The 23,829-nt window shown below is 42.0% G+C and overlaps 3 protein-coding genes across 8 annotated transcripts; 2 read left to right on the forward strand and 1 right to left on the reverse strand.

Moving 5' to 3' along the window:
* Positions 1 to 142: 142 nt before the first annotated feature.
* On the reverse strand, positions 143 to 23,404 carry LOC135109371 (uncharacterized). The gene is made up of 8 exons (XM_064020763.1): positions 23,393 to 23,404; positions 20,767 to 20,928; positions 20,546 to 20,674; positions 19,219 to 19,333; positions 2,843 to 2,968; positions 1,591 to 1,721; positions 1,115 to 1,260; positions 143 to 692 (listed from the first exon to the last, which is right to left on the reverse strand). The coding sequence occupies exons 1-8, from the start codon at positions 23,402 to 23,404 to the stop codon at positions 518 to 520; spliced, it is 996 nt and encodes a 331-aa protein (XP_063876833.1). The 3' UTR covers positions 143 to 517.
* Positions 3,539 to 9,345, forward strand: LOC135109311 (uncharacterized). 2 transcript variants are annotated; one of them, XM_064020645.1, is made up of 5 exons: positions 3,539 to 3,977; positions 4,504 to 4,626; positions 6,696 to 6,845; positions 7,302 to 7,406; positions 7,567 to 9,345. In XM_064020645.1, exons 1-5 carry the CDS (start codon positions 3,827 to 3,829, stop codon positions 7,692 to 7,694), a joined length of 657 nt encoding a protein of 218 aa, XP_063876715.1. In that variant the 5' UTR covers positions 3,539 to 3,826; the 3' UTR covers positions 7,695 to 9,345. The 2 variants fall into 2 exon arrangements, with proteins under 2 accessions (XP_063876715.1, XP_063876714.1); XM_064020644.1 differs by lacking the exons at positions 3,539 to 3,977; positions 4,504 to 4,626 and adding an exon at positions 5,310 to 6,108.
* LOC135109309 (uncharacterized) lies at positions 13,763 to 18,830 on the forward strand. 5 transcript variants are annotated; one of them, XM_064020642.1, is made up of 7 exons: positions 13,763 to 14,002; positions 14,163 to 14,409; positions 15,523 to 15,589; positions 15,836 to 16,011; positions 16,447 to 16,608; positions 16,878 to 17,032; positions 17,274 to 18,830. In XM_064020642.1, the coding sequence occupies exons 2-7, from the start codon at positions 14,310 to 14,312 to the stop codon at positions 17,394 to 17,396; spliced, it is 783 nt and encodes a 260-aa protein (XP_063876712.1). In that variant the 5' UTR covers positions 13,763 to 14,002; positions 14,163 to 14,309; the 3' UTR covers positions 17,397 to 18,830. The 5 variants fall into 5 exon arrangements, with proteins under 5 accessions (XP_063876712.1, XP_063876708.1, XP_063876707.1 ...); XM_064020638.1 differs by lacking the exons at positions 13,763 to 14,002; positions 14,163 to 14,409 and adding exons at positions 14,435 to 14,553; positions 14,944 to 15,216; XM_064020637.1 differs by lacking the exons at positions 13,763 to 14,002; positions 14,163 to 14,409 and adding exons at positions 14,453 to 14,807; positions 14,944 to 15,216.
* Positions 23,405 to 23,829: the final 425 nt, after the last annotated feature.

Below are 23,829 nucleotides of genomic sequence, written 5' to 3' on the forward strand. Positions count from 1 at the left end.
CACACTCTCACGTACCCACGCACTCACTGACTCACTGGCACTCTTACTTCAAGGACAATGCCTCAGACACTTGTCCTTGTGGTACTACTTGCTCTCTCTCTCTCTCTCTCTCTCTCTCTCTGGCTCAATAAAACTCTTTCAATGAATAATTACATGTCCGAAAGTTTTATTCAGCCCACAAATATAAACTTTACAAAAATACATTCATGACTGAGCGCTCCGTGTCTGCTGGAGTGCATCAACAAACATCACGGGTATGAAATCCAGTAAATGGCTCTGAAAGGAATGCATAGGTTTACGTGTCGCCCAGAATGAGACGTAGAAAAATAAGTCTTTAAGTTATTATCACAAACAAAAGAAAAGCAGCTAAATAACAGTAAAGGAACTCGCACGACGAGATAATGCAGGAACAAAGACAATGGACAAAATAAGCGAGGTAATTATCAACCACCCTACACCAGACGAGCAACATTAACACTGCATTGCTTCCTTTTTTTCATCTAGAGAACTGCATCCATCAAAGGCGCACGAGGGAGAAGACGTGGTGGTCGGCGTCCAGCACCCCGGGATTCAAAGTCTCTGGCACCGCAGGCATGGCGTCGAGGGAGAGGCTTGCTGCTGCCAGTCCCGCGGCCCCGCATTGACCGACCTTCTCCCCGCGCAACATGCTGGCTACGAATCCTGCGGTCAGGCTGCGTCGCGGCGCCAAAGACATGAAAAGGAGTTACTTGGGGGGAACTGTGTGCAGAACTCAAACCAACATACAAAAATTAATAGAATTCTATGATCATTTATGCTGAAAATATGAAAAAAAGTCATAGGATTATAAAATACAGATTAAAAATATATCGGAAAGGTGAACGTGAAAAAAAAAAACAAATCACTTAAGATATACCATTAGATGCTAGTACAGATGTTTAATTTATATACTTATCATTATCAAACTTTAGAAATTGAATCAACTTAATAATCTAGCGCTCCTCTGCTCTCTATCATATCCTAACATGCATCAAAATCCCCCCCATGGGAAATTCAAGAGAAAATAGCTGTGTGTGTGAGAGAACCCTTGAATCAGAGCCACTAGAACAGAGCGGAGGAAAACTCAACCACCCACCAGTCGCCTGCTCCTGACACAGAGACAACGCGCTCTGTGGTCACCGCGGAGAAGTACATCGCTACTGGCTCGGCTTGCACCTCAGGACTTGACGGCACTGGTAATAAGGGATCGTTTTCCCTGCCGACAGGAGCTCGACGCAAGATCTGTACATCATGAATAGCGCCATTACACACACACACACACACACACACACACACACACACACACACTAAAAGATGTATTTCGGAGTGCAGGGCAAAATCTAAGCATAACCAAAGAAAAAGACAAAGATAAACAAATGAATGAGTCGATACATACACAGATAAACAAACATTATAGTGACCGTGAAGCCGAAAAAAACAACAACAAAAAAACAGGTACCATTAAAGCAGACAGGCAAATAACCATACATCAGTTATATAGACAACTCGAGAAGCATTCTGTTAGCCACGAAACATGATAAATAAAGGATGAGACAGAGAACTATAACTCACCATGAAGCCAAAACGCCCCATCGTCACCATGAGGGCGTGGATGTGCTGCAGCAGCGGGGCGGTGATGCCAAGGACGTGCTGTACTAAGTGAGGCACGTCCTGGCTGCTGGTGGGCGCCTCTCCCACCTCACCTGGGGGAAGGAACACAAAGGAGACAGATGTAATTAGTAATTATTGGAAGGGGAAAGAATATTTGTGAATTGGTGGGTGTGTAGAGCACGCAGCGTCAAGAAGGTATGTAGATGTCTTATTTAACCTGGAATTTAGCTGAACAAGACAGTGACACGGGCCAGGGCTGCCACTGTGTTGGTGCAAGGTTGGTGCCTATCAGGAGCAGCCCATTACACAATAGTAAAACAATGCCTAAAATTTCTTCTGTAGCAGCACCCCAAATAATTTAAGCCACGAGCCACCACTGATTCGCAACAAGCTCATTTCGCAAGCACTTCAGCTGTCTGCACTGAATCGCAACACTTGACAACAGTAATGCAATGCTTGTTTACATACATATATACATACATACATACGTACATACATTCTTATATACATACACGGAAACAAATGAAGTAATGCTTGTTTACATACATATATACATACATACATACATACATACATACATTCTTATATACATACACGGAAACAAATGAAGTAATACACACACACACACACACACACACACACACACACACACACACACACACACACACACCAAGTGACAGTTTAAGGGTTGAACATCAATTAAACAGCTTTGTGACTCGTCTCTGATCGGCGCCACACACTCGCGCGCGCGCATACACACACACACACACACACACACACACACACACACACACACCAAGTCACAGTTTAAGGGTTAAACACCAATTATACAGCTTTGTGACTCGTCTCTGATCGGCGCCACACACACTCGCGCGCGCGCGCGCACACACACACACACATACACACACACACACACACACACACAGGGCAGTTAAGCTTGTGGGAGTGTAGTGTTAACACCGCACCACCACCACCACCATCACCATCACACCACTACCACCACACCGAATATTCGAAAATATTTACTCTAATCTCACGGAATAGCAAACTTGTAAGTGTTTGGTGTGGCCGCTGTGAAATGGCTGGGTGGGTGAGAATAATATCTAGAGGGGGCGGTGTTGTGGGTGGCGGAAGTAAAGGCGGGGGTAAGAGTTTGGGGGTAATGATGGAAGTGGTGGAGCTGTGGGAACAGCACGCTGGTGGAGTGACTCACCGAGGTGGAGGAGGGAGCAGAGTGCCCGCAGCTCATGCAGGTTTGGGGAGGCGAAGGTGACGGCGTGGCCGCGACCCTCCAGCCACGGCTTGACAGCTTTCCGCATGTCGGTGGGCTCATACCACACTGCAGGGAGAGACAGGGGCAGGGGTCAGGGAAAGCAATAATGTTCCTCATAAGCAAAATAAATATTAGGAAAAAAGATCAATGTAATAGTTTCTATTATTGTCTGGATTTATTATACATACATTACATGCATACTTGCACATACATACACAGACACAATAAATAAATTATATATATATATATATATATATATATATATATATATATATATATATATATATATATATATATATATATATATATATATATATATATATATATATATATATATATATATATATATATATATATATAATGCGGTGTTTGGGCGAACTGAGGAGAAGTTAAGTCTCGATCTTGGAAGTGTTGGCAGAATCTACAGGTAGGCAATGAATGATTGGTATCGTGAATGCAAAATTCTTGCGTTGAGTGGTACTGATGCGGCCAGCAGTCTTTTATCCAATACCAGGCAAATCGGCAGCTTGTGTACATAGAAACATAGGTAGCACAAATCAAAGTAGGTAGTAAATTTACACCTCTCAGACTTTACAAAGCGGTGCGGGCTGAAGGTGATTTCACCAGGTGAGAGCAGAAGAAGCGGCACCGCCGCAATGATCACCATGTCGCTATCTTTGCTATACAGCGTCTATCGAACTCGTTTCACTCAGCATTTAGTGGTTAAATTAAAACATCAATGAACTGTCAGTGAGAAATCAGGAGAAATTTTCATTCATTGGAATGTGAAAAAAGTTGACCAGGTATTTGCGTTACCTGGAGATCCCTGGCATCTACGGTGGCGACCAAAGACGTCAACACAACACGGGAGTGTGAGGTGCTGTGAGTCGTGGCGGGGGATATTTTTACTATATCACCTACATAATGAGCTCTTACGAGACCTTTGAGCCCACCACGTACCCATGGGGGCCTTGTGTGTTCATGGTGTCCTTTCTCTCTATCGTGATCTCCTTCTGCTCGCCCTACTGGCTGGCCAACGACGGCGAAATGGAGGAGGGACATTTCCTCAACACAGGTAAGTATTTCTCCTGTGCGCCAGGATATACGCCTGCTGGCCTGCGTGACCTGCATCATGTGTGGTGTTCCTTAGACAAAACTTCACGTAATCACAATTAGCGGCAGATGAAGCCTCGGGACCCTAGCTATGGAAAGTAGCCTGGTAGTCGTCCTTGTACAGACAACAGTCTTGTAGCTGACAAGTTAGGTCAACTACGCTGGAAATGAGGATGGAAAACAGTTTACATTTAGCAGCCACATGAATAATGCAAATAATTCAGACATCAACGCTTTATTTAGATATTCACTTGAGGCTGCAGCATATGCTGTGCCATGCCCCACACCTCTATCTTTCCTTCTTGGCTCACATCTTTATTTTTCCTGCTCACTATTCTAGAAAAATAAAGATGAAAAGCATGTCAGGCCTACAGTTAGCGATTACGCCACCAGTACAATTTAGTTGCAACGAAAGATATACATAATTTCATGATGTTAAGTTATCATCAGTGTGCTCGTCGCCACTCCCTCACTGCCCCTCTTCTCAGGCCTGTGGGAGGTGTGCTTCCTCAACTACCACGACTACACCTACCGCTATGACAGGATCTACGACGGCTGTTACTGGACGCTGGACGAGGAGATGCACGTCATTTCAGACCAACTCAAGAGACGTGAGTTGTCTGTCACATGAATCTGCATGCTTGTTGCTTTTCAGTATTCTCTCTCTCTCTCTCTCTCTCATATATATATATATATATATATATATATATATATATATATATATATATATATATATATATATATATATATATATATATATATATATATATGTGTGTGTGTGTGTGTAATTCTCTCTCTCTCTCTCTCTCTCTCTCTCTCTCTCTCTCTCTCTCTGTTTCCCGTTCTCTTTGTCGCTCCCCCCTCCTCCCCTCCCACCACACCCACCTTTTCGACGCGTTCAAATCCTCGCGGTGGCAGCCACCACCCAGGTACATCCGCGCCGTTGCCAAATCTCTTTCATATACATATATTGATTTGAATTAAGTGCATAATTAATTATCCACACTTGACGCAATCTATGCCATGAGCTTCTTATGTTCATGAGGAAGAAAGTGTCATAACAAGTGTATACACTTCTCAATATTATTAGAAAACCAATGGTGAGTGATTGTTAACCATACCTGTGGCTTATTGTTTCAATTATTTTGAGATAATGTGGTCAAATAACACTTATATACACACTATTATGTATATAAACACGACCATAAAACATGGCTGAAGCTTAGAAAATATGCAGTAACAGTGTGGAAGACGTGAAAAGAGAGAAAATAATGAGGCAAAATTGATCAGCGGATACATGGGCCCTGGGCGAGGCTAGACAAGTAAGCTGTATCCTCACCTGTGGAGCAGAGGTGCTCACTTACACCAAGCCTCACCTTAAACCCTCCTTTCATACGTTAGGAACCGTCTAAGTGCTCCAGAACTACTCCACCATTAGTGTGATATATAAAGAACGTGCTGAGATACGTGAAAACTGAAAGGGTGAGACGTAGGAGTGCGTGGAGTGAGTAGGTTTGACTCATGGTGTGGAGAAGAAAGGAACACTGCGGCCTGAGTCGATCAACTAAACACGCACCATACAAGTGTCACGTCCTGCACATGACACAGTGAGAGGAGCGACGCGAATACCGTGAAAGGGGAAGGTTTCGGCGACGTGGCTTATCACATTCATTCCAGCTCATCTGTAAATGTGAGGAAAGTTACGAAACTCAACTTTACGAGGGTCGGAAAGTAAAGTTTATGGGCGTGTGCTAGTGCCTGTGTGAGTGACCGAGAAGTGAGTTGAGGGCGTGAAGCCTTGAACATGGTGGTGCCTCCGAGGGAACGACGCACAACAGCAGGATGGTGGGCTATTGGCTTCCACATCCTGGCCTTCCTCCTCATTACCATAGGCATGTTCACTACGTACTGGCTTCAGGCGGAAAAGAAAGCCTACGGAACAGCCATGGATAGAATAGGGTTGTGGACGCAGTGTTTCCGAAGTCTGACAGTATCTGATGACATCTATCGCACAACGTTCTTCGTGGGATGCCGGTGGCTGTTCGACCCCTTCACCACCGGATACGAGGAAGTGCAGAACATGATGCAAACCCGTGAGTTGGCAGGGCAGGGGCAGGTTACCGTGTCCAGATTATCGTGGAAATTAGTGTTGTTGTTATTAAGATGACTTGTTGAAATTGCTTTGGTCTTTATTACTATGCAGTGACGTAATAATTTTTAATGATGTCCCTTGATAATTATGTCTACGTTTAAAAATTTCTTGAGAGAGAGAAGGGGGGAAGGTGAATAGGGAAAACAAATATAATGCCACACGGAATACTTATTGATTCCCAAATAGTCTTGTTATTGTCACGGTCGCCTTTCCTTCGTGTACTCCACCCGCCACGAAGTACCAATCTTCGTCCTTCACACCATCACAGACTTTTAATACTGCACTGTACATTTATTGTGTCTTTGGCGACTTTCCTGCACACTTACATAAATTTACTACCTTTCACAATATACACAGACCACAGGGATGACATAGTCTAATATAATATTGTGAATTCATTAAAACATTGCAAAAATTAACAATTATTTGAACAATGTTGTAAGTCAAAATTTGTAGATATGTTTATCCCTAATGTTCTGTTTGTATGTGTATTCCAGCTCGTATCTAATTTTAACTTATTTCTTTCAGCATTCTTCGTGACAGTACAAGTATTCTACACATTCTGCTTCACACTCTCCTTGATCGGCACAGCTCTCACAGGCATCCTTGTGCTGTGTCCAGGTGAAGACTTTGAGCGGTCGGTCCTCAAGCTGGCCTACATCGACCTCTTCATCTCATGTGAGTCACCACCAACTTCCCTGAACATCATCTACTATCAATATTTTTGTTGTTCAGAATTACTGTCTTCCACACATCCCCTCTACCTCTATCTATCCATGGCATCTTTCATCACTTCTCATCCCCAACTATTTTTCAGCTCTCCATCTCATTATTTGTCTATTTTAATCGTGTCTTCATGGTGCACTTCAGACTCTATGGATGGGGTGATCATCCACTGATTTGGTTTCTGCAGTCTCCACATGTTCTATTTTTTTTATTCCATTCCAGTCTCCTTTTCTCTATCCTGGCTAATGCTCACCTCTCCTTCCAACAGATATAAATCAATCTTAAGGTGCTCATTACTATCTCTGATCAATTTGGCTGACTTAATGACCACTTTCATCACATAAACTCCTATAATGTGTGTGTGTATTTGTGGGAGATGTGATGTGACAAAAGGATTACTGTTGACAGGGGTCTTTGGCTTCATTGCTGTCATTGTGTTTGGAGCAATGGGAGACAACAGGGACTGGATGCCACACTGGGATCACAACCACCTCTCCTGGTCATTTGGTTTGGGTGAGTCCAAGGCTTATTACTTTGTCCCAGAAAGCAAATAACTAAAAGATCTTTTCTGGTGTTATACTATCCTTTCTCACTTCAGAAACAATGTGTGATGTTATTTGCTCCTGTTGTAATAAAGTGACCAGTATTTTAACTGCTTTTTCATCTTGCTCAGCTGTGGTTGGGGTGGTGGCAGAGTTTGTGGCAGCAGTGCTTTACTGGGTGGAGTACCGCATCCAGAAGCGCAAGGAATCCTACCGCCAGAGCCACGGTGTCTTCACCCTCGAAGGAACAAAGTCTTAACTGAACTTTGCAAGAACTGTTCTTTCATTTCCAGGATGCAAGCATTAGATTTTGTCACTTGACTGTTACTTTAGTTTTATCACTTTGAAGGAATACCAGACTGACCAAAGGGTGAGAAAGTTAAATGAATATGTGTGTAAAAGTTGTATATGTTTGGTAGGTGAAGTAACACCTAGTAACATAAACTATACAGGAAAAGTCTTTATAATAACAGCATATTCAGTCACAAAGTGAGTGTGTGTGAATCCTATTTTTTAAAGATCTTTGACTGTGCTGGTAACAAGCATATTCTCCTGTAGTATGCAGTGGCACCTGCCACTAAGAAAGAATAGCATCATTATTACAGGTCAGAAAGATAGAAACATGGTTGATAATGCATTTTTAATAGACTTGTGGGCCTGCAAGATGTCTGCCAGCTCACGTAAAGACAGCTTGGAAATCAAATTTTTTTTGTGTATTTTTTTGTAAGATTAATTTAAGGATGTACATATTTGAACTATTTTATAAATTATTTTAACAGCAAAGAAATTGACTAGATTTGCTATTTTGTTGAAAATTTAATATTTTAAATGAGCAGAAGTTGTAGGCTGAGGCCAAGTCATTACAGTGACATGGTGCTCCAGCTCTGTGTTTGTTGGAAAGCTTCACAAAAACATCTGCATTGTTTGTAAGATAGTTCTAAAATCAGTATCGTAATTCATTCCTCTTCAAGAATGTGGGACACATTTCTACCTGTTTAGCTTTGTCTTGTTTATGGAAGGACATCAAACAATTCCTAGTTACATAAGGAAACATTGCTGCACACATTTGTTAACAATAGTGCAAGGTTTACAAATCTAGTGATGCAGTGAAATTCTGGCACAGTTTTCATTGCAATTTCCTGATAAAGTAAAAACATGAATCTCTCAGGATAGTCATCTGTAGTTCTTAGACAAGTTCATGTAAATATTTGCAGTCATAACCTATGTTTTGTATGTTTTATAAAGACTGACAAAGCCGTAGTAACTGTTCCGTCCTTGCCACTGTTTTCCGTCCACTGTGCTGTGACCAATCTGGCAGTTGATGATATGGTAATAATATTTATAGTATTAACAATATTAATAAGAAAATCTTCGACCTCCAGTTCACAAGTCATTGAGAAGGATGTGTAATATATACAAGGTTTCTATTAACATATCTAGCCAAGTGCCACATAAGAATACTGAGTTCATTATGCCAACCCTTTTAGGATGAAACATTCGACCAATAATGAAAATACTTGTGTATAAAAGATCAAATTTCAACATGTCATTAACAACTGTCTGCTTTACATGGTTACTGAGATGTATGTCATTTTGAAAAGGGAAGATGTCTTTTCTACTTGTAATCTTTCTGGACCTGCAGTAAGATATGTTAATACGTGCCTCTTAGAAGTGCTAAGATGTGTACCACATGATTTAGAATTCCACATTGTTTGGAATTATTATGGTTGAGAATTCATATTTATTAACAGTGTGTTCTGCTCAAGTTTTTCAAAACAGTGCCAACCTTTTTTTTTCAAATGTGGTACATGATCATAAGTGGAGGCAGGCAGCTCGAAAGTGTAAGGCTCGCAAGGCTGTGCTGGGCATGTTTGAACTGAAGGAGTTTCTCAATAAAGTGAGAGTTTTTTCTTATGGTTTTCATTTTGCCCTACCCACTTGAAGGAGATTAGAACTCGGAGGTTGCAGTTGATCAAGTATGACCATCCAACCACCCACTAAAGGAAGGCACCCTTGTAAATAGAGACAAATAGAAGGAAAGAGGTTAGAGTTTAGAGAATGGATACAGTTGAGAGGAAGAAGTGATCCACGCACTCAATCACCCACAAATAGAAAGCAGCTTTGTGAATATATATATATATATATATATATATATATATATATATATATATATATATATATATATATATATATATATATATATATATATATATATATATATAAACGAAAGATGATGGAGGTAGAAGATAGAGAAAGAAAACATCAGAACAATTAATATAGGTATGAAACGTGAAGGAAGAGGATGTGGAAGGAGGAAGGGGAAGTGAGTATTCTGGAACTAGATAAAATGAGCAGGCAAGCAAGGTAGCTGCAGTAAAAGTTCAAGATGACAATGTGGTAAAGTGAACTTCATGGATGAAAGTATCTCAGAACCTTCAAGGACATTACGACCCAAATGAAGTCCGCGTGATCTGAAAGCATCGCAAGGTGGGAGGAAAGCGCAGTATGAAAAGGGAAGCTGTAGGAGAGAGAGAGAGAGAGAGAGAGAGAGAGAGAGAGAGAGAGAGAGAGAGAGAGAGAGAGAGAGAGAGAGAGAGAGAGAGAGAGAGAGAGAGAGAGAGAGAGATTAGTATGCCCATAATCTATTGGTGAGGAATGAACACACAAGCACACACGAGTAATTCACGTCAGTTCTTTCTATACATAAGTTTCTACACACTTAGGCTGATAGACTGAACATAAACAATTAATCTTCCTTTACACTACAAGCCATCAATACTTCCGGCAATCTGGGAGCTGAATGAGTGGTGTTAACTTGCTCCTTGACAAGTGACATTAAGGATTAGAGACGTATCGGGTTTCCACCTCCGCATTCGCATCCGCACACCATCAGCAGTGAAAATTGTATCCGCATTCGCATATCAAAACGACAAAAGATCAGCATCACTATCTGCAACCGCATTTTCAGATAACAGAAGCTCCGCCTCCGTGTCAAAGGAAGACGGAGGTTGTGGATATGTGTGTGTGTGTGTGTGTGTGTGTGTGTGTGATTTACCTACGGTCGTCTGCTGGTCACCCAGCCTGCTGTTCCCCTACGGAAAGAGCTTAGAGCTCATAGTGACCAATCTTTTGGTAGGACTGAGACCACTTACACACCACACACCAGGACAGCGAGGTCACAACCCCTCGGGTTACATCCCGTGCCTACTTGCTGCTAGGTGAACAGGGGCTACACATTTGCCAAGTCTATTCTCCAACTAGCCAAAAACTCATTCATTAACAGAAAATGTCAAAACCTTTCAAGATCTAACTCCCCTCGTGATTTCTGGCATCAAGCCAAAAATATCTCCAATAACTTTGCTTCTTCTTCTTTCCCTCCTCTATTTCAACCAGATGGCACCACTGCTATCACATCTATTTCTAAAGCTGAACTCTTCGCTCAAACCTTTGCTAAAAACTCTACCTTGGACGATTCTGGGCTTGTTCCTCCCTCTCCTCCACCCTCTGACTACATGCCACGTATTAAAATTCTTCGCAATGATGTTTTCCATGCCCTCGCTGGCCTAAATCCTCGGAAGGCTTATGGACCTGATGGGGTCCCTCCTATTGTTCTCCGAAACTGTGCCTCCGTGCTTGCACCTTGCCTAGTCAAACTTTCAGCTCTGTCTGTCAACATCTACCTTTCGTTCTTGCTGGAAGTTTGCCTACATTCAACCTGTTCCTTAAAAGGGTGACCGTTCTAATCCCTCAAACTACCGTCCTATTGTTTTAATTTCCTGCCTATCTAAAGTTTTTGAATCTATCCTCAACAGGAAGATTCTTAAACATCTATCACTCCACAACCTTCTATCTGATAGCCAGTATGGGTTCCGTCAAGGCCGCTCTACTGGTGATCTTCTGGCTTTCCTTACTGAGTCTTGGTCATCCTCTTTTAGAGATTTTGGTGAAACTTTTGCTGTTGCCTTGGGCATATCAAAAGCTTTTGATAGAGTCTGGCACAAAGCTTTGATTTCCAAACTACCCTCCTACGGTTTCTATCCTTCTCTCTGTAACTTCATCTCACGTTTCCTTTCTGACTGTTCTATTGCTGCTGTGGTAACGGTCACTGTTCTTCTCCTAAATCTATTAACAGTGGTGTTCCTCAGGGTTCTGTCCTGTCACCCATTCTCTTCTTATTATTAATTAATGATCTTCTAAATCAAACTTCTTGTCTTATCCACTCCTATGCTGATGATACCACCCTGCACTTTTCCACGTCTTTTCATAAACGTCCAACCCTTCAGGAGGTAAACATATCACGCAGGGAAGCCACAGAACGCTTGACTTCTGATCTTTCTAAAATTTCTGATTGGGCAGAGCAAACTTGGTATTGTTCAATGCCTCAAAAACTCAATTCCTCCATCTATCAACTCGACACAACCTTCCAGACAACTATCCCCTCTTCTTCAATGACACTCAACTGTCCCCGTCTTCTACACTGAACATCCTCGGTCTGTCCTTTACTTATAATCTGAACTAGAAAATTCACATCTCATCTCTAGCTAAAACAGCTTCTATGAAGTTAGGCGTTCTGAGATGTCTCCGCCAGTTTTTCTCACCCCCCAAGCTGCTAACTCTGTACAAGGGCCTTATCCGTCCATGTGTGGAGTATGCTTCACATGTCTGGAGGGGTTCCACTCATACTGCTCTTCTAGACAGGGTGGAATCAAAAGCTTTTCGTCTCATCAACTCCTCTCCTCTAACTGACTGTCTTCAGCCTCTCTCTCACCGCCGCAATGTTGCATATCTAGCTGTTTTCTACCGCTATTTTCATGCTAACTGCTCTTCTGATCTCGCTAACTGCATGCCTCCCCTCCTTCCGCGGCCTCGCAGCACAAGACTTTCTTCTTTCTCTCACCCCTATTCTGTCCACCTCTCTAACGCAAGAGTTAACCAGTATTCTCAATCATTCATCCCTTTCTCTGGTAAACTCTGGAACTCCCTGCCTGCTTCTGTATTTCCACCTTCCTATGACTTGAATTCCTTCAAGAGGGAGGTTTCAAGACACTTATTCATCAATTTTTGACCACTGCTTTGACCCTTTTATAGGACTGGCATTTCATTGGGCATATTTTTTATTGGATTTTTGTTGCCCTTGGCAAGTGTCCTTCCTACATAAAAAAAAAAAAAAAAAAAATTAAGATGTTCGACCATTTGGCTCGCCGCGCCCCGGGATTCGTGTGTGTGAGTAGTGATGAATGAGGGAGACTGACTGAGGGTGTAAAAGATGTGTGGAATCCGCAACAGCATCCCTATATATTGATACTTTAACATCCACAATCTTTTCATAACCGCATGTCATGAGGAATACATATCCGGCTCTGGCTCAACATCCGCGGGGCTCTAAAATTTAGTATCAGATACATCAATATTAGAGATAGCGCTAATGTGCTCGGAACACCCTGGCCCGTGGGCTACTCTGCTTAATCCGCCAGGCACCAACTGTTACGAAGGCCGCGGAAAACTAGGCTGTGTATTGTAGGGGTCTCTCTCTCTCTCTCTCTCTCTCTCTCTCTCTCTCTCTCTCTGCATAGTAAGAGGCAGTTCAAAGAATTATAAAAAGTGCATATAGCTAAACTTTCTATCCTGAAAGACGCTTGTTCAAAGAATGGCAGAGGTGTGTGGGCCTACATATTCTCACCTACTTAAAATATCACATGAGTCAACTTGGTAATTTCCTGTTTTTTTTTTTTTTTTTTTTTTTTTTTGGTGTGTGTGTGTGTGTTTGTGTGTGTGACAACAGCGTCACCACACGGGGAAATACACACACTAAACAATAAGGGGGCGTGGCTGTAACTGTACAATACACAACCCAGCGTGGGTGTATCCATTTCTTCCTATTACCGACACTTGCCATATACTACCTTTAAACTGCCTGATTTCACCACGATTAATAACATTTCATAGAACAATTATACAATCCATGAGCGGAGAAATACAAAAAATATATTGATGAAAACTAACAAAGACGAGCCATGTGGGGAATACTCATAAATAATGCAAATCTACGCATTTCCCTCTGAGAAGAAGAATACATGTGTCGCTAGAATCTAGATAAGCCATGGGAAATGGACTGACCAAAGGAAATTTTGCTAAGGAGAGGCAAAATACCTATAGACCCTTGAAATTCACCGTGCATCCCCCCTTCAGTTGTAGAGGAATATGCCATTAAAGGTGCGAAATGCGTGATAAGGTTACTAAAGTGTCCAGCGGTGGTAGAATGCAACGTACAGAAATTCGACACGCTGTGCCTGTCAATGATGGATACACGAGAGCCTCAGTTGTGCTCTATTCTCAGAAGACACACGTAGTTTAACTTACTAGACTGAATATCCTCAAGACAAAGCTGCATCAACGTTCCGTCAAGACAGGAAATAGGAAAGATCTACAAACGAGGAGGAATTGTTGAAATATCGAGATACCCAACATTTGAAAATGCACGATATTGTATAGACCTAGTCAAGCAATGCAATAAGTGTGTTTTTTATGGCAATGCTGACCACTGGGCTTTTGTGTTGAACAATCCAGGTGAGGTAGATGTGGCACCGCCGCCTGGAACACCTACTACCAGGACATTCGATACTCATCACATACCTATCTTGGCTCTGGCCTCGACTTTATATACGAAACTCATACCACCATATCTCCGTAAATAAAGAATAAATAATCCTCTAACTTAATTTTCCAGGTTACAAATAATGAGTGGAGATGAGAATGTGGCAGTAATCTTGGCGTGCAGGCTGGTAGAAGCGAGCGAGACGTGGCCTTCAAACAGCCTCATCAAGGTGTGGTGCTGTGACGCGGGACACTGAGCAGCGAACACACCTGTATAACCATGGATGATAAACGCTCCTGGAGGAGTTCAGTCGGTATATTACAAAATGGACAATCGTGGGACTCCATTAACAGGGAAATCAAGCCCTCGCCTCCATCCAGTAAGTATGAGCCACGGCAGACGCAAAAACGAGAGTGAATGGAAGCTTGTTTACATGAGTCTGTGTCGGGGGTGAGGGGGAGTGGGAGGAGGGCCGCCTTCCTCTCACCGTCCCTTGAACCGTCGAGATCACTGGTGCTACTCGGTCAGCCCTCCTCTCCGTGTGATGCTAAGCGGTTCTATGGGGCCATATAATACAGTGAGGTGGTGTTAAGGTGACCGGTGAGACCAGTGGGTGTAGATGGCCGCACATTGAGGCACATGTGATTGTCATGCAAGGAGGACTATGCATGAGCCACCGGATGCCTCATCGCCATAATAACTACTCTGTGCACAGTTTTCACCGCGCCATCTCCCACACTCCCTCCGTGTTGCTGTGTTCTGGGAGAACGTCTTTAAGTGGCTGGCCCTCTAGTGTTGTTCTGCATGTGAAGTTTTGTGGAATAGGAAAAGTTTGAAAAAAAAAAAAGTTGAAAGGATTTCCTCTTTTGAAATCAGTGCAGTGTTCCCAATGTATTTTCTGTTCCCCACACAGGTCTTCCCTACAGGTGCTAGAGTGACTGATACAAATGCTTCCAAGAACTGAAAATATAATTTAATATCTAGTGGTTGCATAGGTATATTGCATTAGTATTCCCAGGACACAGAAAGTTTACTTATCAAGGGATCCAGTACATACTAGCCATGTCCTCTGTGGCAGGCACGAGCATCTACTCGGGGTACCCTATTCGCCTCAGTCGCAGGGCTTCCGTCTCCTCCTACTACCCTCCAGCCTTGGAGAAATATTATGAATATGTCAAACCTACAAGTAATTATTATGCCAGTTATTTACATTGTATTGATTATGATTTGATGAAATATTAGTCTCTAAATTTATTGCTAGTAAAAATGTTTTCTTTAGTGGGGTTTAGAATTTTTTATAGGAAATTTTTAGTTTTGTTGGATTTGCTATTCTCTCTCCAACTAGCAGCCTTCTTAAAAGCCAGTACTTTGTGTGAGAACTCATTGCAAAATTCATTGTTCCCCCAGAGGTTGAATGAAGTAAGACAGTGTAGCCTTTCAGAAACTGGTAACTACATATTATAAGTTTAGTATACTTATTTTTCTTTTTCAGCTTCTATGGTCAACGCTGGCATTGTGGCCTTCGTAGGAACCATCTTCTTTATCATTTCTTTCATCAGGTTAGTAGATCTTTGTTTCCATCTACATAATAAGAGCTTATTACTTGTTAAATTCAAAACTCAATGGTATACAGTGGAATTAATACCACATGTTTCAGCTAGAGAGTCAAACTAAACTGTTTCTGATATAAAAATATACTGATTGCTTAAGACAGTATTTTCTTGCTCTTTTATTGCTTTATTACTAAACATGCTCTTTGAATTCAGTGTTAATTTCATGCTGTTCATGTATACAATGCATTTCAGCCCCTACTGGCTCCAGTCATACTCCTACACCTACAGCAAGTTCCAAAATATGGGGCTGTGGGAGTTCTGCTTTGATGGCTTTCGGTATCCAAAATATCAGTATGATCATAAGTTTATGGGCTGTAACTACATCTTTGCAGAGGAATACAGAATCATATGGCAATGGATGTTACCAGGTAGGTTACTGTTTACTGTATTTATCTCAGTCTTTATCTGGAGAGGTCAGATTGGTCACCTGTTTGGCTTTAAAGGAATATCTACAGTGAGTCCCAAGTCAGATGTAGAACTGATGAAAGGAAGCAGGGACACTTATTCTTTTCCCAAGATGAGTTTTTGAGATACGAACTTGGGGGGAAGGAGGTCAGGGTTCTGAGAATGGGCAGGCCATGCTTTGGACTATCGACTTTCTTTTACCTCCTACCTCTTCTCTTAATTCCAACCTCTTCTCTTAACTCCAACCTCTTCTTTCTGAACTCTTAACCTTTTTCCTCCAAACTCCTTCTTTCTTCTGAACTACCTCCCTCCTCACAACTCTAAATGCATAAACTAGACTGCAGGGTGTGTAGTTGTACAAAGTTATTACCAGCTCCTTATTTGTATCCCATTTTCAGCTTGGTTCATGGCAGTGCAGACCTTCATGACCATTGCTCTGCTGGCTAGCATGACCACCCTGGTGACTATGAGTCTCATCCTGGTGCGGTGGCCACTGCAGATAATTATGCGTTATGAATGGCATCTGACTGGCTTCTGCTTCATTTGTCAGGCTGTCACAGGCAAGTAACAAAGGCAGTGTACACATCTCAGAGACAGGTTAAGGTGATTTATAGGAATAATTAGCAGGATAGATAGCATAAAGATATCTATTATATAAAAATGCTAGTTTATATCCTATGCAGTAGTATTCCTTGATTTGTAAATTAACTCTCACAATAATTTTCTTCCATATGTATCTCAGCTGTGAAGTAGCATGCAGAAAGAGTACATTGCTTTGAAGGCTCGGAAAAATTATCAGCCATTGTGCTTAATGTTTTTTGTTTTTCAGTGGTGGCAATCTTCTTTGCTGTGTTGGTGTTTGGAGTGATGTGTTGGTCCCGAGACTGGCTCCTCAATCCAAACTTCAACTACCTGTCTTGGTCCTATGCCTTTGCTGTCGTGGCTGGAGGCTTCCATGCATTTTCTGGTTTTGTGCTTCTTCATGTGAGTATTGATGACTTTTCACTCTCACTTCAAAGAAGATAATGGAATTTGATGAGTAACAGAAATAACCAGTCAAGTGTGAGATTGCAGCAACATTATCATTGTATAAAACCTGAATATCTTGAAAATCTTTTTTGCTGATTAGGATATGTAGATCTGATGTCTTGAATTATATACTGTGTGATATTTAGATGATGCATTGTGTTGCCCATCATTCTGCGACACTTTATTTTTGTTACAGGAAACTTTCGAAGCCCGAGAACGGAAACGTCAGGCTACAAACCTCCTGCAGATTGATCACCAGGGCCACATGGGCATGGGCATGGGCATGGGTATGGGTATGGTGAGCCATGGTTACATTTAAGATGAGAGTGAGGAGAGGGCAGCCATTTTATTGCTGTAGCTGGTAAACCTTTATCAAGAGTGATGCATTTGCCATATGATGATGTATTTGAATTTTATCATGCACAAAATAATTTTTGAGTGATATTTTCTTGACATAGTGTATTTTGATCTGAAAAGCAGTATTGACTATGTAATATGAATCTCATGGCTTGACATTATTTTCATAATTTTGTATGGGACCACTAGTTACTGATATTGGGTAGATATGAAAGCCAGGTAGACAGTAACAGACATGATAACAGTCTCTTGTAAATGCTGTATGGCACATCACTCGTGAGGGTTGCTGTCATCAGTCTGATAGGATGTGTATATGTTTTGTACAAAATGTTAATGCTAAGCTCATTACTGTTGACATGATAAGTATTTTATATATATAGCATGTTCATATGAGATGTGATACAAAATTTGGTTCCATCCATTTTTCCGTCCAATACTGAAGGATCGCGAGTTCCTAGTATTTAAGCCGCCCATTATTTACGAGGGAAATTTGTGAACAATGTGCCTGATGTTGTGTACATAAGTATTTTAAGGTCACACAGAAATTAGGACTTCATTGGTAGTGAAGTAACATTTTGGTAGTTCAGATAAACTATTTTGTCATTCTCATGGATTGTAAACTTGAGTATCATAAAATCTAAGCAAAGCAGTATATAAAGTATTGCAAACATTTGGTTGTGGTAATGATATGGTGGTGGCATGCAACCGTGATGCCTTCCCTCTTACTTCAGCCTTGAAGCACACAACACTTAAGAATTTTGTCAAGTGCACTTTTTTTTTTTTTTAACATTTGAAATGATCTCCCACTTGTTAATGAACCACACCATTCAACAAGTTCATTTTTAGGCATGTTTCACACAAATAAGTGCTTTTTTCCCCCATGCAAGAAAACAGTGTGGTTTAGAAATAGAAAAGTTTAATACAGTGGTTCACACAATGTCTGTGTACCTTGGTTCTCCCTTGGCAGAGATTCATCCACTGCTTGCAACACTAAACTGTTCTGCTACATGTTCTAGAATATTGTAGAACTGTACTGCAGGTGAACTGTCAGGGAAAAAGGGCACATCACTGCTTGTGTGAAGACATGCCTTCTTGCCACCATACCAAAGCACTAATATGAAGCAATTCTTGTTAATGGCATGAACAAGTCAAGGTTGCTTCCTTTAATATCCAAAATGATAAATGGCCAAAAAGCTCAATTTGCCATGCCAGCAAGAAAACTGTTTCTGCTGCTTCAAGTGGTATGAATGGATACTTGAACGTTATTTACTATCATGATGTTATAAATTTTGTTAACATTTCTTATGAAGTTTAGGGAAGTATTAATATGAATGATACTATTTTAAAACAGTTGTTTCTAGTATGTTTAAGGAATTTATAATAAACAATGTTTACATTTGATGACTTTCTCACCATGTTTTACAATTACTTCTCCCATCACATCTCATCCTTGAGGTGGATTTGACAAAAACTATTCTTTTACTTGCACAGTCTTATATAACAGTTTTCAGCCCTTGATAGAAAGGGGTAGTCTCATGGACCACTCTACTACACCCAAGGAGCTTGGGCATAGTACAGCTGGCCACATGCTCCCACAGCAAGGCCCAACAGCATACACTGGTTTACTCGTGCCCCTTCATAATGAGACCATTCCCTATCCTGCACCTGCTCCAAATCTTGCCAGAGAAAATCATCCTTAGAATCTTAAGGTCACAAGTTAATGCACCCTGACCAGGATACGTCTTCAAGTGGTTCCTAAAATGAACAGGAAGTGTGGTACTCACCAGGCACACCGGCCTCACTGCACAGGTCAAGGGTATAATTGATGGTGCGCTGTGAGAGATTGCCGTCCATCAGTACTAGGGGCGCCCTTGTGAACTCCTCTTCAAATTGACGGATCTGAAGGGTGGCAGTGCTAAATTTTAACAGTCAAACCTGACATCCACAAAGAACAGCTCAAATTAGTGATTCAAGACAGAACCTTCATAGAATAGAATAGAATAGAATAACTCGTCAACAAGAGTTATTCATTTAATTGTATCCTCCCTTACAAGACAATAATAACCAACATATACATACATTACTTTCATTACTCTCTCCATGTGCCCATCATGGCGATAATTCTATGCCACTACTTCCGCCCTAGATCTTTGGGTTTCACTTCATATCCAACTTTCACTCGTGTGTTCATGACAGCATTATTATACAGTAAAATCCCTCTTATCCGGCATCAACGGGACCGCCGACATGCCAGATACTTGAATATAAGTGAAATTATGTCCACAATCACCACCCTACACTCATGCATCTTACCATAACAAAGATCAGCTGATCGCCGTGCCGCGCGTCGCCACCCGCGCTGCCACCTCACACTCACCAACACACAGTTGTAGCATTGGGCCTGTAATTGTGACTCCTTCTGATCTTTTCAAGCTGAAACACTCGTATAACACTTTGTCCATCATTTCACCACGATGATACTGCAGTGTGTGACGATTTTCCGCTGCCTTTGGGGTGTCGGTGGCTTTCATATAATCTCGCAACTTTTTCGTTTGGGATTTAATATCATAAATAGTTGATGAACCCACACCATATTCCGCCATTAGTTGCTGTCTGCTTTCACCTCTCTCTAATCGTCGACAAATGTCTACCTTCTGCTTAAGTATAAGCACAACACGCTTCCTCTTTTCTACAACTTCAGGCATGATGGCGTCAGGCGATAAACAGTGCACACGCGGGACTGGGTCACCGAGTAAACACAGTGCAGTGGGCCGCGGGTGGCGCGAAGCAGTGCGCTGTGGTGGCGAGGGGACAAAGTATGCCTCGCGTGGGAATTTTAATCGATTTTATGAGTACACATTGATTTTTTATTGATTTTAAGGCTCAGGGAAAAATGTGCCGGATACTCGAATGCCGGATGAGAGGGATTTTACTGTACCATATTCTATAATACATTCTACCATATCCTTTATTGTATTTTTTTCTATTATGCTAATTGTCTTTACTTATCATCTTTCCCAGCAAAGTTCTCTTTTTTTGCCTGTCTTTGGTGCAATTATCAATGATCTGATAAAGTCACTAACAATACAGTCTTACTATTGGCACACTTACATGGGAGGGGGTGATGTGCTCATGCATGGCCATGTCTCCTACGCCCATCAGCGCCTCGCCCTTGTGGTCCAGCAAGACACAATACACAGCAGTGGACTCCTTGGACACCACCCTCAGGCCCTCTGTTCCCTGTGTGAGTGAACGTCCCTTTCATTAATTGCATTCATGCCTCTAAAGTGTGTGTGTGTGTGTGTGTGTGTGTGTGTGTGTGTGTGTCTTACCAGCTGAGGGTTGTGGGCTGTGAGGGCGCGGGCATGGCTGTCATTTCCCACGGCTGTCACAAGGAAGGGATGGCACCCAAGGCGGACCAAGGCATCAGCTAGGTTACGCCCTACCCCGCCGTAACTCTGCGTCACAGTTCCGCTATGGGTTCGCCCCGTGAACTGGAAGAGAAGAAACATAATCAGGGTTGTGATCGTGTAGAATAAACAGGGAGACATTAATTTTAGGATCATATTCTGAAAAGCTTCCGTGCCGCACCTCCACCTCATTCCAAGGGCTTTAATAGCTGAAGTTTCACAGATTTTCAAGTGAGTTTTTTTGGGGGGGGGTTTTAGTGACATATTCATAAGATCTCTGCAGTATTAATAAGAGAAACACTCTTGAGAATTCGGCTAATCATCTCTGGCCTTTGAAAATGGTCCTGGTGAGAGAGCAAGGTGTTTCAAAATAAAGGCCTCAAACACATGTTGTATATTCACTCGTATATGTATTTTCAAGCATGTCTACGTGAACTGTGGACACAGGGAGGGCGTATTTTCTGTCCCTAATATAGCTCTTTTTCTTGATACACTACTCAATTACAAACGTTTGAGAATCTGCCCTAAGTCTCGGTAGCCACTCCGACCTCAAGACCCAGTGAATTCAGTCAGGCAGGCAAGGAGTTCATGGTGGCTGAGGTGAGTGACCGCTGTAGCTCGGGTGTCGGTGCTATAAATTATCGGCCTCGTCTCCCTAGCGAGCCGTACAAGCCAATGTAACCTTACGCCGCCACCAAGAACGAAAAGCAGCGCCAGCGAAAATGCTGACGGAAAGGAAACGATAAAGGAAGAGGAAGACATAGGGGAAGAGAGAGAGAGAGAGAGAGAGAGAGAGAGAGAGAGAGAGAGAGAGAGAGAGAGAGAGAGAGAGAGAGAGAGAGAGAGAGAGAGAGAGAGAGAGAGAGAGAGAAGAATGACGTGAAATAAAAGAGCAGATGGACGGAGAGAAGGAAGGTGAAAAAAAAGGCAAGGAGATGCATAATGGAGACAAAGAGAAGATGAAGGAAAAGGAAGACATAGAGGAAATGGAGAGAAAACGGAGGATGGTGTAGAATGAAAGGAAGAGGAATAGCATGGGAAGAAAGAGAAGCAAGGAATGCGAAGGAAAGGCAAGAAGATGGAGACGGATAAGAGTAGAGGAAGGAAGTGAGGAGCACGAAAAAGATAAAAAAGAGAAAAGAAATTCGAATGGAAGGCAGGAATATGTGTAGGAAGATAGAAGAAGAGGAAGTTAGGCTGCGTGATGGAGATGGGTCAGAAAAGCTGTGCGATGCAGAATATTGTAAGAAAGTCTACTAAATACAATAAAATACAGGTAAAAAGATGATAAAAGATAAGACTTACATAGACGGACGATAGACAGAAAAAAAATTAATGGATAATGAATTTGAAAGTGTGTGTCAGCCAAAGCCCCAACCGACACTGAAGAATTCAATGTCCTTTTCATTTACTGTTTCCGAGATGCCCCTTGATAACACCTCGAGTCCCCATAACCACATCAAGGTAATTTCAGGAGCAGATGGAGGGTCATGATTATGTGCAATTACGTTATTTGTGAGGGCAGGGAGAAGAAGTACGGGGCGGGAGATGGTACGTACGAGGGGAGAGGGGAAGATGAATATACAAGAGCGGGGGAGGAGAGAGAGGGGAAAGAGAGAGATGAAGAGAGATTCTGAGTGATGGAAGAGGACAGGATCATATCAGTTGTTGAGAAATTCTGAGAGAGAGAGAGAGAGAGAGAGAGAGAGAGAGAGAGAGAGAGAGAGAGAGAGAGAGAGAGAGAGAGAGAGAGAGAGAGAGAGAGAGAGAGAGAGAGAGAGAGAGAGAGAGAGAGAGAGAGAGAGAGAAACATGAACAAACCAGAATGTAAAATTATAAAAGAGAAAGAGAAAGAATATAACGAGGGAGAGGGGAACGGAAAGACAAAAGAATTATAAAAAAAAAAAAAGTGAGACGAAAGGTGGCAGGGTAGTATCCGTGAAGGGATGATAGGTAGTGGAGACTGGCAGGGCGGCAGGGTGTCTTTTATGGGTGGATGGGAGGTATGGGCTGTGACACGAGTGAGTGAGATAACCTTGGCGACAGGAAACAATTAGCTAATGGCACGGCATAGCGGCGCCGACCAACAAGGCTAGCTAGGTAGAGAGACGCTACCTCTCAACCCCTCACATTATTCATACATGGCACATCTTATCGTAGAGGAATAAGAAAAAGAAAAAAAAAAAAGATATGGAATCTGCAACGCCAATTCTCTTTCCAAAGATCGCGTTCTTATGAATTGTTTTATACTGTCACCACCCAAATGCAGCCTACTAATACCTTGCCTGACACAAACGCTATCCTTCTCTCTCTTTTCTTTCTCTAATAACACCAATATCCATTAATATCCCAAGGAAGTGTGGGTGAAAGGCGTCAAATTTGTCGTTTTTATATGTGGCGTTTATGTATTAATTTATGATCTGGGGAAATGAATAAGAATATTTAAGAGGGGCAATTTCCCACATCTCAGGAGGACAGGCAAGGGTGAGATCGATGAAGCGAAAGGCAAGAATATGACAAAGAACGCCCGCCACCAGACACTACCCACCTCATTACTCATTGCTTATTCATGCTTATTCTGGGCTCATCTCAGTGGTATTTTCCCCTTAACTAGGAGAACCGTTGACATGAAGGGGGAAGCTACAGGAGGAGGAGGGGGAGGAGACTCATAAGGGATAATCAAACAGTAACAGATTCTGAGATCCTTGCATGGATGTTTGGAAACTACTACTAACTACTTGGTAAAGAAATATGATAGTAAAGGAGAATGAAGGAAGAAAAAAGAGGAGGAGGAAGAGGAGCAAGAGGAGGATAAAATTTAATGCCTCACGGAAACGGAAAATGAGAGAGAGAGAGAGAGAGAGAGAGAGAGAGAGAGAGAGAGAGAGAGAGAGAGAGAGAGAGAGAGAGAGAGAGAGAGAGAGAGAGAGAGAGAATAAAGAGAGGATGGCAGAAAGAAGAGAAGGAGCATCTTATAATAAATGG

This window comes from Scylla paramamosain, chromosome 18 (genome assembly GCF_035594125.1).
Source record: "Scylla paramamosain isolate STU-SP2022 chromosome 18, ASM3559412v1, whole genome shotgun sequence".
Classification (NCBI taxonomy): Eukaryota; Metazoa; Arthropoda; class Malacostraca; order Decapoda; family Portunidae; genus Scylla; species Scylla paramamosain.